The 14,927-nt window shown below is 41.9% G+C and overlaps 1 protein-coding gene across 9 annotated transcripts in view; it reads right to left on the bottom strand.

The window, feature by feature from the left end:
• NF2 (neurofibromin 2) overlaps positions 1 to 14,927 on the bottom strand; it is a 67,832-nt gene that overhangs the window by 38,198 nt on the left and 14,707 nt on the right. For 6 of the 9 annotated variants that reach the window (XR_003092053.1, XM_025193274.1, XM_025193269.1 and 3 more), the window contains exons 2-6: positions 10,674 to 10,799; positions 9,329 to 9,451; positions 6,670 to 6,753; positions 1,099 to 1,167; positions 262 to 344 (exon numbers count right to left, since the gene is read on the bottom strand). Coding sequence is in view for 8 of the 9 variants with exons in the window: in XM_025193274.1 (XP_025049059.1) it covers positions 262 to 344; positions 1,099 to 1,167; positions 6,670 to 6,753; positions 9,329 to 9,451; positions 10,674 to 10,799 (485 nt within the window). In the remaining variant the exon portion in view is untranslated. Of the gene's footprint in view, positions 1 to 261; positions 345 to 1,098; positions 1,168 to 3,421; positions 4,103 to 6,669; positions 6,754 to 9,328; positions 9,452 to 10,673; positions 10,800 to 14,927 lie in introns of those variants that run through there. The other 3 variants (XM_025193308.1, XM_025193319.1, XM_025193327.1) reach the window with 3 other exon arrangements.

The raw sequence follows: 14,927 nt of genomic DNA, 5'->3' as shown, positions 1-14,927 counted from the left end.
CAGCCACCCCAATATGATTGCAATTTTGGAACTGACTTCTATTCCAATAGGTGTGAATAATGCTGTAGGTCTACTGTTCCCACTCAGACAGCATTACTATGGTAACTTGGGTCACCTATCTCGACTCTGCTAGAAGGTCTTTGTTAGCAAAACTCATGAATAGCTTGTGAAGGCTCAAGGAGACTATATTTCACTCTGAATGGCCTGATGCTGGGCTAGGGAGTTTACATCAATCCACAGGTCATGCCAGCAGATGCTCACCTTGCTCTGCCTCGATGCTCTGCATACCATGCTGTTATTCTTTCCTCCCACATCTCTGGAGTCATCTGGTAAAGGTTTATTACCTGGGGGGGGTGGGAAGCAGAGAAATTTTGGTTCATACTGCCACACTTCTGGCACTCTCACTACCCAGAACCGGATATAGTGAGCTTTAAAATTCAAAAATTGACCCTTCTTCCCCTTTCACATACATCATCCCAATCCTCATGTCTGATCTCCAATTCAGATGCCTTTCCTTCTGCCTCATGAATAAGCTATGCTCAGCCCTCTGCTCTTTTAATTAACCAGCATTCAGCTAACCTTCCTAAGCATATCTCAAACCACTACGAAATGCCTGCAGAATGCAGCTGTAAGATCCAGCGAGCAGAAAACATTTGCTATGTTTTCATGAAAAAGATTCTAGATTCAGATTAAACTGCCCCCATTCAATTAACCCTTTTGTATCATTTCCCTTGATATAAGCTATGCTCAGCCCTCTGCTCTTTTAATTAACCAGCATTCAGCTAACCTTCCTAAGCATATCTCAAACCACTACGAAATGCCTGCAGAATGCAGCTGTAAGATCCAGCGAGCAGAACACATTTGCTATGTTTTCATGAAAAAAATTCTAGATTCAGATTAAACTGCCCCATTCAATTAACCCTTTTGTATCATGTCCCTTGATAAAGCAACTCTCATAAAGGCAAAGTGGTCTACTTTTGTGAATTTTGCAGACAAAATTATGTCTACCTTCTGCACAAAGGTTATTCTATATAACATGCCATTAAGTCCCAGAAACTCAACTGTGAGCATGGTCTTCTACTTGATTGAGCAGCTTACCCGTTTTGGAAGCAGCTCCTCTTGTGCCAAGAAGCCCCGCTTATGAACACTGGGATCATAATCTCCATACTAAAAAAAACCCCACAGATATCACATGATGAGAAAGATGGTGTCAATACAAGCTACACAGTACAAAGAAATCCCTTCTGAATCACTTGAGACAGCTGCCACCTACCCACACCTCTTCAAATAACTATGTAAAAGTAGAGAATAAAGGATGGCCAGTAAGGTTTAGTACCACAATTTTATAATTTTAGTGTTGTTTAATCCTGAGCACCTGGCTCTGGAGACCTACTTATTTGTTTTTATGCATGCAATAAGTAGGGTGCAGATGTAGTAGAACCAGCTTCCCTCCATCTACCACTCCCATTAATAGTATCCCTTCTAACAGAAAGATGGAAGCTTTCCCTTTGCAGACATTCAATTAAAGCTTCCAACAAGATGGGGTGGGGAGAGCAACTGCATTGATCAATTGTGTCTACCCATTAAGAACTGACCAGCACCAGCAACTTTTCTGATGCAGCTGGATGACAGTACCCTACCAGTCTGTACTCAACATTAAAAACTTATTAATTAGGACACCAAGAACATTTTAAAATAGATTTGGATCCCATCCTCATAGACAGGAGTTTGTTCCACTGCCAGAAGTTCTCTTGCTCAATTGGTCACAAAATACCATTCTAATTTGATATGCATACCCAATAATTATCAATGTTCATGGAGACTATATATCTTCCAAGCTTCCTATAAAATGAATGGACAAAATGATTGCTTTAGAAATAAAAGCATTTAATAAAGATTCAAATGCTGGGTGCCCCTGCAGTGCATGTGAAAATTAAGATCTTTCCCACATAATACCCTGGTACATATAATGACCAAGTCATAGTGCCTGAAACAAACAAGCTACTGAAAGAGGAGATGAATGAAAATCAAAGTAAATTGTGCATATAAATCATCATCTCTCAGTTCAGGACTCCCAACACGGCAGTGGCCAAGTATAAAAACAGGACACTCTCTCTAACTCAGTCATTAATGTCCATCTTCTCTCTGCAATCCCCAACAAACTGAGCTTGAAAAGAATGAACAGTGGCAATTTTTACAAGACAGATAAATAATGAAACAGAGTTAAGCACAGGAAGTCAGGTGACATTGCAAATCAGTCTCTCTTTAATGCCAGAGCTGCGATGACATGTACTAACACCAGAGTTCCGCATCAACAATCCATACATACATCCTCTCAACAGCAACATCTTGAACAAGACAAGTGGGGATTAAAGTGGAAATATTGATTTGGAGCCAACACAGATGCAAAGGAAGCAGGCAACAATCAACAACTGACTCAGACTTAAATTAATGCAAACAGAAATGCCATAGGTTGGATCCTGGGAGGTGCTGGCCAGCTCACCACTCAGTTGTAGCTGCAGATGCTTCTTAAAAAACAACCTGCATGAGTAGATCTACTGAACCCACATAAAAATGGAAATCAGCAATAAAAATGCAGGAGCTGGGAAAAGAAACGGCTCCAATAACCTTGGACAGACTGAAAATAAATTATTTCTGGATGGAAAAAAAAAAAGCAATAAATAGGATTAATACGATTATTCTGGTTTGTGATCTACCATGGAGATCCAAGACTAAGTATGGATTATGTGCTTTTAGCATGGTCAAAAACACTGTCATATCCCAAAGGAATGTTTGGACAAAGAGAAAGGCTGGGAGTGAACATTAATTATTCAAAAGTGAAAAGTCAACGAACAGCCTAAGTATTGCAAGCTATGCTAGTTCAAGTGGCTGGATAAACATATTTAAAAATAAAAACTTTCAATTAAATTATAACTCAAAAACTGTCATGGAAATTTGGTTCTTGTTAATTGAGCTCAATGATTAATATTTGTGTTTATACTTCAAGACTGCTTTTATAATCACTCAGACATCTGGCTTATGCTATACTGTATTAATTCATACACATTGATATTTTAAATATACTGCAACATGTTGCTTTATCTTGGGGAAAAAGATAAACCAACAAGGGAAAAAAAAAGTCACATCTAGGATCCCAGCACCTGCAAAAACCTGAGGTACTGAATAGGCTCCAAATCAAAACTATTCACATTTAAGACAGTAAAACCAAGCTACTGGATTTTATAGTAAAATATACATCAAAGAGATATATATTTTAGTAGATCCGAGTAAATTCTGTACTTCTATTATTAAGCAATTAAAACCAAAAACTGATCCAACATTTGAAATTGGTGCAGATGTTCTGAATGCAACGCTGTAGGTAAAAAAAAAAAAAGATAAAGAAAAACAGATGTAATTCTTGTATAATATATTCTTTAATGGTCAGTCTGTACTTACAAGTAGGTGCATAAAAAGCAATACAAAGGAATACACCTGTCAATCAGCTTGTTAAATCAACTGTCACTGTGTTTGTATGCATCACTACAGTGATTACTTTACAGTTAGGACGGCCAGGCTCTGGAACGGGCTCCCAAGTGAGGTTGTACTCTCTCCTACCTTGGGGGTCTTCAAGAGAAGGCTGGACAGATATTTGGCTGGGGTGATATGACCCCGGCACCCGTTCCTGCCCAGGACAGGGGGGTTGAACCTGATGATCTGTTTAGGTCCCTTCTGACCCTAAGCACTATGATACTATTGCACTTCTAACAACACACACAGTTAATCATTAGAGAAAAACACCCTTGGGTGACCTCCCCTGGATAAACAGGAAGATGGTGGCTTCTAGTGGCAAGATGGAAACCAGCTGTTGGGATTTCTCTCTTCTTATCCAACTCTGATCAGAATATAACTCTGCAGAATCAGCCCTGCTTCCTTCAGCTGAGGATAAGTCAAGTGCACTTGAGCCTCTGCTTAGCCGGTAGGGGCAGAATGAGTTCTGGTGGAAGGAAGAAAGCCCCTAGGAAACCAGGCAGACGGATGATGGAGATGCAAGCAGGATGCAAAAAAATTCAAGGGGGTAATTTTTCCTACCCACTTTGACCTGCTTAGGAAAATCACAAGTAATGGGTTAGTAAACCATGCTTCTCCCTACAAGAAGCTAAGCATGAAGAAAGTTGATAGCCTGTGACTGAGCATGCAGCCAGCAGATGAACTGCAGGAGTCACTGGGGCGGGAGAAAAGGTACACTGGCAGCACAGTAGTATCTTGCCTACCTGCAGGCTGTTACCAAATGTGTGAAGGGTAGCTTCAGTGGCCATGAATTACCATTGCACAGTATTTACTCAACAGTTTATTAATTTTGATGACTGAATAAAGTTGCTTTGTGTATATTCTCCTTACCACGTGAACAGAGAGAAAATGAAATAAATGTTTGCTCATACACTCAAACATAAGGATGCTGAGCAAATGCTCACTGCATCACTCCTTTGCAAACAGACATTTTCTCTGGCTGATAAGCACTCTAAATAAAAGGATAACGTTCTGTTAGAAATAGCCACAATATTTTAGCTGTCAAAAACGCTGACACTTTTAGTAAGTCCCACCATTCGTCAATAAGAGCTTGTTTCAAATGTTGCTCTACCACATAGAGGTAATAAAGCCAATGCTGTTTTTTGCCTGAACAAAGGGTTACGAGAAAGAGAGCCAGACAGGTAAAGACGACGGAAGGATGCGAACATCACCTCTCTAAAAGGGCAAACAACCTCCCTTCCAGGACTGCAAAGCAAAAGAACTACCACGAGCTAACAAAACCCCAGTGCTGCTCTGTATGCAAGCAGATCATAAATGCTGATCAGTAACAATATTCTGCAAGTTCCTGGAGACAGCAAGCCAAGGACATAGGCAGACGGTGCACAGCTCCAATGGCCAAAACTTTTAGATAAAAGGCACATAAAAGCTGTAGCTATGACTGCAGCCTGGCAGTTGCAACAAAGAATGTGGCTGATCTAACATTTATGACATATTCCCTTCCCTTCTAGTTAGTTTCGCATAGATCTTGGGCACAAATATTGTTAGCTCAGGTTTGGGATGAAGACCCAGAATTTGACCCACAGGGAGGGAAACTCCATGGTTGCTGACACCAAGGTAAGTCACATGTGGCAAAAGCACTCACAATCAAATGCTTAAGACAATGGGAGAAAGGAGAGAAAACACTTCACTGAAACTATGTACTTCTCCCCAGTTAGATTACAGTAATACTGACTAGGGGTGCACCAGCAAAGATTTTTTGGGCTGATACTGAAGGCTGATTATTAATGAGCTATATTGGCCAATTCCAATCCCATTGCCAATATGCAGCCTGGCAGCTTGGAGAGCAGCATCCGGCTGGGAAGTCTGCTGGAGGGAAGGGGCAGATTGAGGCCCCCCATGGTAAGGGAGGGAGTAGGGCAGGGGCAGGGGCAGAGTCTGGCTGGGCAGCACGAGCAGCTCATCCAGGGGGCATAGTGGGGAGTGCTCCCACCACTGGGTGCACCCCCAGGGGAACCATGGGGGGGGTATGTGCCCCCCAGATCTGTGTATGGGGAGAGGGCAGGCTGGGGCAGCACTGGGCTCTTTCCAGCAGAGGGTTGTGCTGGGGCTGTGCTTGGGGTGGCTGCAGCTGCATGGGGGGGGCACGGTTTGGAAGTACTATGGAGAATTCTGGGGTGACTGTAGTCACCCCCCCTCCACCATAGCCCTGGTCCCAGTGCCACTACTGCCCATCCAGAGTGCAGCCCCCAGTGGCAGCCCACCCTCGTCCCGTGCAGATCTGAGGAGCACACACTGCCACCCCACCACGCCTCCACTGGAGGTGTGCACAGTGGAAGGAGCCACCCCACTCACCCTGTCCCCTGGATGAGTTGCTTGCAGCTCAGCTTTGAGCCCTTCCCTACCCCACTCCCTCTCTCACCATGGGAGTCTTGATCTGCTCCCTGCCCCATGCCCCTTCCCTCCCCTCCAACAGATTTATGAGCTGGATGCTGCTCTCCACGCTGCCAGACTGGCCACATGCATGCTGCGGCTGCATGCATGCACGCACATGGCATTTATCGGCAACATTAGCAGCCACAACAGCCAAAAAAAGCCGAGTCCCGATAACGTCAATTTTCCTTTTATTGGTGCCGATATGATATGGACTGATATAGAGGTGCACCTCTAATACTGACATAATTAGACTGTAGCTCTGAAGATAAAATAGTAACACCAGAAAGACAGCAGGTCTTCTATAACATCAGTAGAAGGATTACTTAATTCCAAGGTAACCTGGCTTTGCTGTGTCCAGTCAGATAACAGAAACAGGTGAAGAGGAGCAAGAGCAGCGATAGGCTTGAAAGTGCTCCTGACAAAGAGAGGTGAGGCGTAGAGACTTATCGTCAATCACAACACCAGTTAGAATGGGCACTGAAAGAGTACAGATATGGGAGTACAGGATCTATCCTATGGACTGAAGGCAACAATACTGGAGCAGTTTCTGCCATTCACTTAAGTCTACAAGCACCTAAAGCACTACTATTTCCCCTGCAAACTAAAGTATCCCTACACAGCTGGCACCTCAAGAGGCATGAGGAAAAAACTAAGTCCCTGTGACACCAGTGACCTGACAAAAAATTCCCATCATTCCTCTGTGCCTACCTTGGCTTGGACAGCATAGGAGGCCAGAAGAACAGATGCCTCAGGTGGACAGTAGATCTTCTCATCTAAAATCTGCTTCTTTACCTAAACAAAGCAAAAAGAAGACGACATAATGCTGAGTTAGTGGAGCTGTGCAAGGGGTGACTCACAGCAGATGGCTCTAGTCTGTTTCAACTAGAGCTGCCAACAAACCAACTAACCAATTGTCCTGACACAAGGCACAATTCTGACCAATGCAGACTGGTGTTCTGGAGACAAACGACTCAGGTGCTCATAGGCCAATTGTTTCAGAAGGATTCAAAACTTACTTTGCATATGTAAAACACTGTACCCCAACATTAGACACAAGATTTCTCTGTATCTTCAAAAGGAGGAAAAACCCTGTTACAGCCCAAGTTAAGAATTAAAATTCATCTCTCTCACTTTTTCTCTCTTGCTTTCCACCCTCTCGTCGACACATACCATAACATTATGTGGTTGTACAGAAACTATAGTTGAACCTCATTACACGCATTACATACAGGACAAATTGTACTGACTCTGCACCCAATCAGGTCAGATAATAAATACACTCAAATCCCACTGACCACAATGAAAGCTACAAGTAACCTCAAGAGAAAATGTTTTAATGGCACGTACAACACTTGCATACATTTCCAAGAGGGACAAAAGTTACAGGCCCTGAGAACTATTACTTCCTGACTTATATGCATTTAAAAATTAAACTTGCCGTATTTGACTTTTTATTTTAAATGCCTGATTTTCTGAATATAACAAATGCATTTCATTTCCACGTGAGGTTTAAATTGATTGTCACAAAGGTACGGTAACATCACTTTGCACTTGCAGTATGTTTTGCATCTTCAAAATGCTTTACTATTCTATCACTAAGGATACTTTCCTGAATTAATATAAGCTGGTAAATAAGCTGGACTGATGCACACCCCTGTCTGAAATAAACAGTTAGAGCACCATCTTCCCAATGCATTATTAAAAGTCCCAGTGGAAAGTCCCACATTGTACTTACACAATGAAGTTTTCAACTACTCTAACTTTGTTATTTCTAAACCAGACAGCTTCAAACATGTCAAAGGCAATTTCTCTCATCAAGGACTAAGCCCATAACAAGCTTGACATTTAAAAATAACCAACGAGGAATATTTTTACAAAATAGGCCTAAAAATTAACAATACTTTGTCCTGATGCAATACCTTTATGCTGGGAAAGAGAGAGTAAATTATGAATATTTAACTAAGCCTCAGAACAACCCGATGAAGGAGTTTTCAAACCTATTTTACAGAACAAAAATCTGCAAAGAGAGAGTAAAGATTACATTTGCAAAAGTGTTCCCTGACCCGTCTTGCCTTAATTCTGGGGTAAAAGATCAAAATATTTGACTACCTATTAACTTGAGACACCAACAGATCCAACATGAAGGCTCCTGAAGCTCAGAAATCCATAATCAGAACCCAGAAATCCTACTGTATCCATGTGATAACCTGACACTTTCCTAGTTATTTTCCACCCCCCCCAACACACAAGTTCTCTTAAGGGCTGATAATCAGGAATGCTGCAGCACAAGGTAGCTATTTCAGAAAGTCAAACTTGCCTGAAAAATAGGACTTTTGATTAAAGTACCTCCATTATCAGAAGTATAGTGCTGTTCCTGCCTTCCCACAGTAGTATTGTATACTTTCTCTAGAAAGTAATAAAGCTGAAGAATCTATTAACATCATATATAGGCAAATGTACATAGACGGTAACCTACAGTTGGGTTAACTGTGACAACAGTTAGGACTTGTCTATGATGACCTGCCACTAGAACTTCTAGCAGCAGACAGTAACCACTATTGCCCAGCTGCATATCCACATCTGCATACACATGCCTTGAGTGTACCATGCTGTAGTAGCAACCAGAAGCACCAGCTACTGAAGGAACTTGGGCAGTTAGACAGCACAAGAATATCTATCTTAGACATTCATAGCAGAAGGGATTTAACTCCAGCAGAAAGGAGGGCTTTGCCACCAGGCAAAAGCTTTTGGGAGTGCTCTTGGCATAAGTGGAATTCTCTTGGCAAGATGCTGCAGCGCAGAATAGGCCTTAGCAGTCAGCAGGGTAGAGAACGCCTGGCTTCTGACCCAGCTGTGCTTTGGGGATCTTCATCTGTTCCAATTATTCGGAGACTATGTGGTGACGAAGTTAGTTTAGCAGTATAACCTGAACACAGCAAGTGCTGGACATGTTCTGCTTTTCTTTAGGAAAAGGTTCTTGTCATATGTAACAAAAACAGAGTACATGCACACACAGAGTCTGTACCTTCTGATCAAATGATTCACCCTTTATGCAGCTGTGTGGAGTCCAGTCTTTCAGGGCCGGGTTCATAAAGGTGTCCATTTTTCACAGATTCAGCCCTTTGGAGCTGACCTATTAATACTGCTAGTCATATGTGAACTCCAAGGAAAAGATGCCATGATTTCACAGACTATGTTGAACAGTGCTTCATTTACATAAATGTTTTTATTTTCACATCATCCTGACTATTGAAATTACTGGGTTTAGAACTGAGCTGCCAGATCTAGGTGCAGTCAAACATACTGAAAAACTTTCTGGTTCACCACCATTGTTTTCTTCCCAAGGGCTGACCAATGAGGTACCTACCTGCAGAAAGAACAAGTGTTGTGTGATCTCCTGAACCAGCTCCTCCTCAGCATTCTCAGGGTAAAATTTGGCTAGGAAGTGAAAAGTGACTGGCTCTTCTGTCGGAACATCATGATCAAGGACCTGTAGAATTATGCACTGTTTGGTTACTTAGTCAAGCCCCAAGCCACAATCTCTTAAAGCGAAGACTTGGATACTGTAAATTTCTACCTCCCCTCACTCCTCTCCTATTCCCCTCTATGGTGTAAACAACTCTAGAAAGACCAGGAGGTACTGCCCCATAAGTCTGTGAGAAGTTTGCTACTTTCAGATATTTAAGGAAACAAAGAAAAGGCAGAAAGACATGCATCACAGTAGCAGGGTGGTATTTATTTCCCTGATGCAGAGGGTTATAATTTTTTCTCCAATGTATTGACCTCCTTGAAAACTCTTAAGTTACTCTTCAAAATTTGCAGTTTCCAGCTGCATTGAAAACTAGCAAAATTAGAGGGCCACTTCCTCTCCCCAAACATTACAATTGCTCCTCACTACCTAATTTTGGTCTGCAGAACACTGGATTGAATCCTTGGTTTGGAAAAAGCAGCACAACCATATCTAGCTTCAATAATGCTCAAGACAAACAAACAAACAAACCAAAGGAGAAGAAATATTCAAATCCCCCAGGCGAGACTATACAAACTTATTTGTTATTGTGGGTTTTCTACTGTTTTTTTCCTTTTAGAATGAGACATCCATCATCACTTCTTTGAGGAGAACATTTGAGAGCCTAAAGGTCCACTGTTGAGACATGTTCCTTTCCTTAATTTCTCTGCTTTATACGCTCACCATTTTCTTAGCTTCCTAGCTTTTTACAAATTCTCTACCACTAGAAAACAGGTAGCAGAAAGAAGGTATAGGTAACCTTCCCTTTTCCACTATCTGCCCAGTATGACCAAAATAATTTAGACAAACTGTAGTCTCTAGTGTCTGTCCTTTATACACCCATGGAAAGCTTTTTAAAAAGACTATTAGATCAAATTTATATAACAATCAAGGAGAGCCATGGACCCCGAGATGAAACCGTTCAAGCACCACTTTAACAGGGTAGAAGGGTGCATAGTCCAAGGCCGTGGATGGTTCAGGGATAATGTCAAAAGCCTTCCAGCACAAGAAGTGTTGGTGAGGACAGGTATATTGTATTTAGGTTTTTTTGGCTGCCGTCTCTATACATCAAGCCAAACAGATTTCTGCTCTCATTGCCCTCTCAGACTTCTTACTAATGCACTTTCATGCATACACAACATGGAGGAAGTATATCTTTTCTCCCCAGAACATGTAACCCTTCAATGGAAAACTATTTTCCAACCTTCTTGTCCATTTTGAGCCATGCCACAGTATCCTTGATTGTGTACTGAAGTCCAAAGAACCAGGTTTCCCGGAGTCCTAGCGTCCTGCATACCAAGTCAAACAAATCCTTCCCTTTCCACTTCACCTGCAACAGAAAAAGCAAACAGCAAATTGCATTTAAAAACATCCGAGTTCCCCTCCCCTTCTCCATTGATCCAAATCAAATTTACTTTTTCTCCTGAACATGTATTTGCACTGCCCTCCCCCCCACTCCCTCCTACCCAACATATACGCACTATCACTGGGAATGTGGAAAGGGTGGTAATGTAACAAGGTAAGAGAGCTCATTCTACTTTAAATCCTCCAAAATCATGCCACCTGCAGATTGCCAACTCCACTCTTTGGTAGAATGAAATGTGGTTCTCCTCTCAAAAGTGACAGTAAAGTATGACATCTTGGGGTCTGATTTTGACACATCTCAATTCAAAATTAAGGAGATATTGTCTTTTTTGTCTGTCAACGCACTAAGCCTCATCCTAGGATCTGAAACATGCTCTGGATTCTTTTTGACTCGTGCATCACTACGAACAGTCACAATTCAAGCAGGCAAATCCTACTTTGCATTGCCCTTTGACAGCCCCAAGTGTCTTCTAATCTTGTCTCAGTTATTGCCACACTTCACTCAAAGACCTAGAACAGATTTCACAGGTGACACACTGCAGATATGGGTGGTACAGCTGGGACTTTTTAAAAATTCTGATAGGTAAAATCTAGCTCATTTGCCCAGAGACTGTGGCAATGTAGGGTTAACAGGAATAACAAGCAACAAAATCTATTTTTGTTATTAGAGCCAGCAGCTCTGAACCTGAACTCACAAGGGGAGATGGGGTAAGTAACAAAAGGCCAATTTTATAAAGAACAGAACTACAATTTACACTGGAAACATTTGTTAACAAAAGTAACCTCTGGAATTGATAAAAATGCTCCAACCCAAAAGCCACATCCTTCATACAACTCCCCAGCTGCTTCAGTCTTGTTGTCAGTCTTATTTTTACAAATTGAAGGAGGTGGGAACAGGAAGGTAAAGAGGGATATAAAACAGGAAATTCTAATATGCCAAAGCCACTTTGGTCTTCCATCTGCACAAAAAGAAAGACTACTGAATAGGGACATATGGCCATTATTCTAAAGCCCTAAGGCAAAAGAATATCAGCACATCTTCTTGTCACTGTTCCTCAATCTTGGTACCACCTGGACAGCATCAATATTAATGCCACACATGGCACAGACTGTTCTTCATGGACACCAGCTCTGCTGCTGCTGTCACACACTGCCACCTTGTGGGTAAAGCAATCAAGGAATAGTCCAGGCCCATTACTCAGCTGGTGTTCTGCATCAGACACAACGGCTTTCTTCTCTCTTCTTAATGCAGGCACAAACACTACTGAAATGTCCCAAAGAACAGGAGACAGGCACTCAGATGCACACAACTCCTGAGTGACCTGGCAGAGCTACTTTGTGATTCACATAAGATACAATCAAGACCTTGAAGTTGAAAGACACCAGAAAAAACTGGTTTTCCAGTGCTGCCATCATAAAACCTTATATTCAAACACCTTCCCTTTTCTTGAAGTGGGATACAACTTGGTACATTAGGACACAGATCCAGGCTACCAACATTTTTAGCAAGGGGTTATTTCCTAACTAGGACTAAATTGCTTTCTGTAAAGTAACGTCAGCTTTTTTTAAGGCAAACTTTAAGCCTATTGTTTTAAAGGACAAATGAGTGTGTGCGCACAAACATTTATCCATCATCCAAAGAGACAGGGAAGAAAGCATTTCAAATGGAGGCTACCGCACACTGTCAATGGGAGGCTTTCATCCACAGATGCAGATTCATACTCTGTGGAATCAATGTTTTGAAACTCCAGCTGTGCTTTAAACTACAAACTACACTGAGGCCTTCCCAGCTGGAGTTTAAACCAGTCGGCCGACTACAAATGATTTGCAGTTATATAATTACGTTCAGAAACCCATTTTAAAATCCTCATTTCTGAGTACTGCATTAACTAAGGCAAGTAAAGAAATTCAGAGACTCTCTCCTCCCCAGGAACACGCTTATGCTCAGTTTAAAATATTGATAGTCTGTATTTAAGTATGTTCCCCCTACAATTGTGATTTGACCCCTGCATATTAACATGCCTTTTGAATGACTATTTATGCCGTTACATTTATGCCTTAACACACACAAAGACACAGTTATGGTTGCTGTGACAATCATACATCTGAAAATTCTTACTGCAGTGTTAAAATTCTCAGCCATACCATCATATTGATGTGATCCCCCAATGGTTAATTACCTTAATTAAAATGAAAATTAGATTGCAGTTTATTTCAAAACATCCAGACTTCATTCCACACTTTCAAACTGCCAAAATGCTCTGCACCTTACCAGCAGCTTCTGACCAATGACCTCAAGATGCTTTACAAATATTCATGAATCAAGCCACATATCATCTCCACTTGACAGGCAAGTATTATTAACCCCCATGTGAAGGTTAAAAAAAAAAAAAAAAACTTTGACGCAATGATCATTACAAGCACCCAAAAAAAAAAAAAAAAAAATTTCAGCCATACATTAGAATAGTTGCCATAAAGCTATAGCAAACACAAATCCCCAAATAAAAACAACAACAGGGGAGTGACCTTAATCTAAACACAGACCCACAATGATTCTGCTACTGTCTAGGCAGAAAGGAGTCAGGTACAACACACTCCTTCAATGTCCCTTTTGAGCCAGAGGCTTGTGAATGAATGGTCTTGCATTTGTGGCTTTGTACTACCCCATTAACTTTATCTTAACGTGGTTGTTAGATATATTTGCAAGTCTTGGAGGAATACGTGGATGAACTACTTTATAAACAGGACTAAGTGCTGCAAGGCTGTTATTTTGCGGAGCTGGAATTTATGATCTTTACTAAATGCAGAGTGCTTGTAATTTATCAACACAGAGTGTTTTAAGCAAACAGAACTAAGCACTTAAAACTCCAAAGCCAGTTGCTGAAACAGGGGACTTCCAGCATGCGTCTTGGCACAATCATTTTCTCCAGTGGCGATGTCAGATTTGGGATCTATTAATAAGGTTTATGTTATTTAATCACCAGGGATCCTGGTTTTCTGTTTAAAAATTGTAAATTCTCCAATTAAAAAAAATCTGTCGCCTGTGCTGCCCCCTGCCATGTGGCTTGTGCCCCCCCCAATCCTGCCAATGTGTCACCTATGCCTCCTGCCCCCAGCCCCATAGGCTTACTTGAAGGGAGCTGTGGGAGCTGCTCTCCACCACTGCCTGACTGCCATGTGTCTGTGTGCACAGGCACATGGTGCCCCCTGCATCCCACCTTTTCCCCACCCCAAGCAGCCCCTCACAGGCTGGAACTCTGCCAGTCTGCAAGGGGAAACCTGTGGTGTCCCATGTTTTCCTCCGTTAAAGGAGAAAGTCATTTTTCCACAGCAAACAGAACACCCTGCACCAAGAGCCATTTGCAACCAGCAAGCAAATGAACCATCAGTAAGATAATTTGTTCTGCTATGATAGCCCTCCTCCAAGGGTCAAGACTGCTTCTTAGGCCAATACAGTCTGCAGAATAGTAGTAAACACAAACAAGAAGGTTAGCTGAGCTTGCATAATTAGCATGGGGTAAAAAGCAAGGAAGGCAAACATTAGTGAAAATATACACCAAGATACAAGGGAGTGCAACTGCTGTGTAAGGGGCAAGGAAGGATCAACTCTGACTACAAATGCTCTGCTGTTCCACCTTTTTTGCTTACATGATGCCAATCAAACTTACTCAAGTCACAAAGAAATGTGCCGCCATCACCCGCCCCCCACAGCCAAATTTCAAGCCCTGCAGCACAGGGAGTCAAGGCTGGGACAATGAGGCCCAATCTGGTACATGCAGGACTGGGGTCAGGACAGTGAGGATGCAGACGGTTTTAGTCTTAAGTGTGCTGCATTTGTGTTTCCAGACCCCAATGATGAAGTGAGCTTTGAAGAGACAGGAAGTTGTTATAATGCTGGAATATGGAAGGAGACAAGTGCCAAGAGCAACAGAGCTGGCAAAACAAAACAGAAGAGAGGAGAGATAAAGATAAGGTAGGAATCACTGGCAAAACTCAGCACTGGTGTATGGTAGGTAGGGTGAGAGCTGTGAGAAATAAACCTAGCTGAATATTAACTGCCCTGTTTCCTAAACATGGAGAATAAATCAAATAA

The sequence above is a fragment of the Alligator sinensis genome, unplaced genomic scaffold, assembly GCF_000455745.1.
Source record: "Alligator sinensis unplaced genomic scaffold, ASM45574v1 scaffold216_1, whole genome shotgun sequence".
Taxonomy (NCBI): domain Eukaryota; kingdom Metazoa; phylum Chordata; order Crocodylia; family Alligatoridae; genus Alligator; species Alligator sinensis.
Note: the sequence above shows the minus strand (reverse complement) of the source record. Positions and strands in the feature narration are given on the sequence as shown.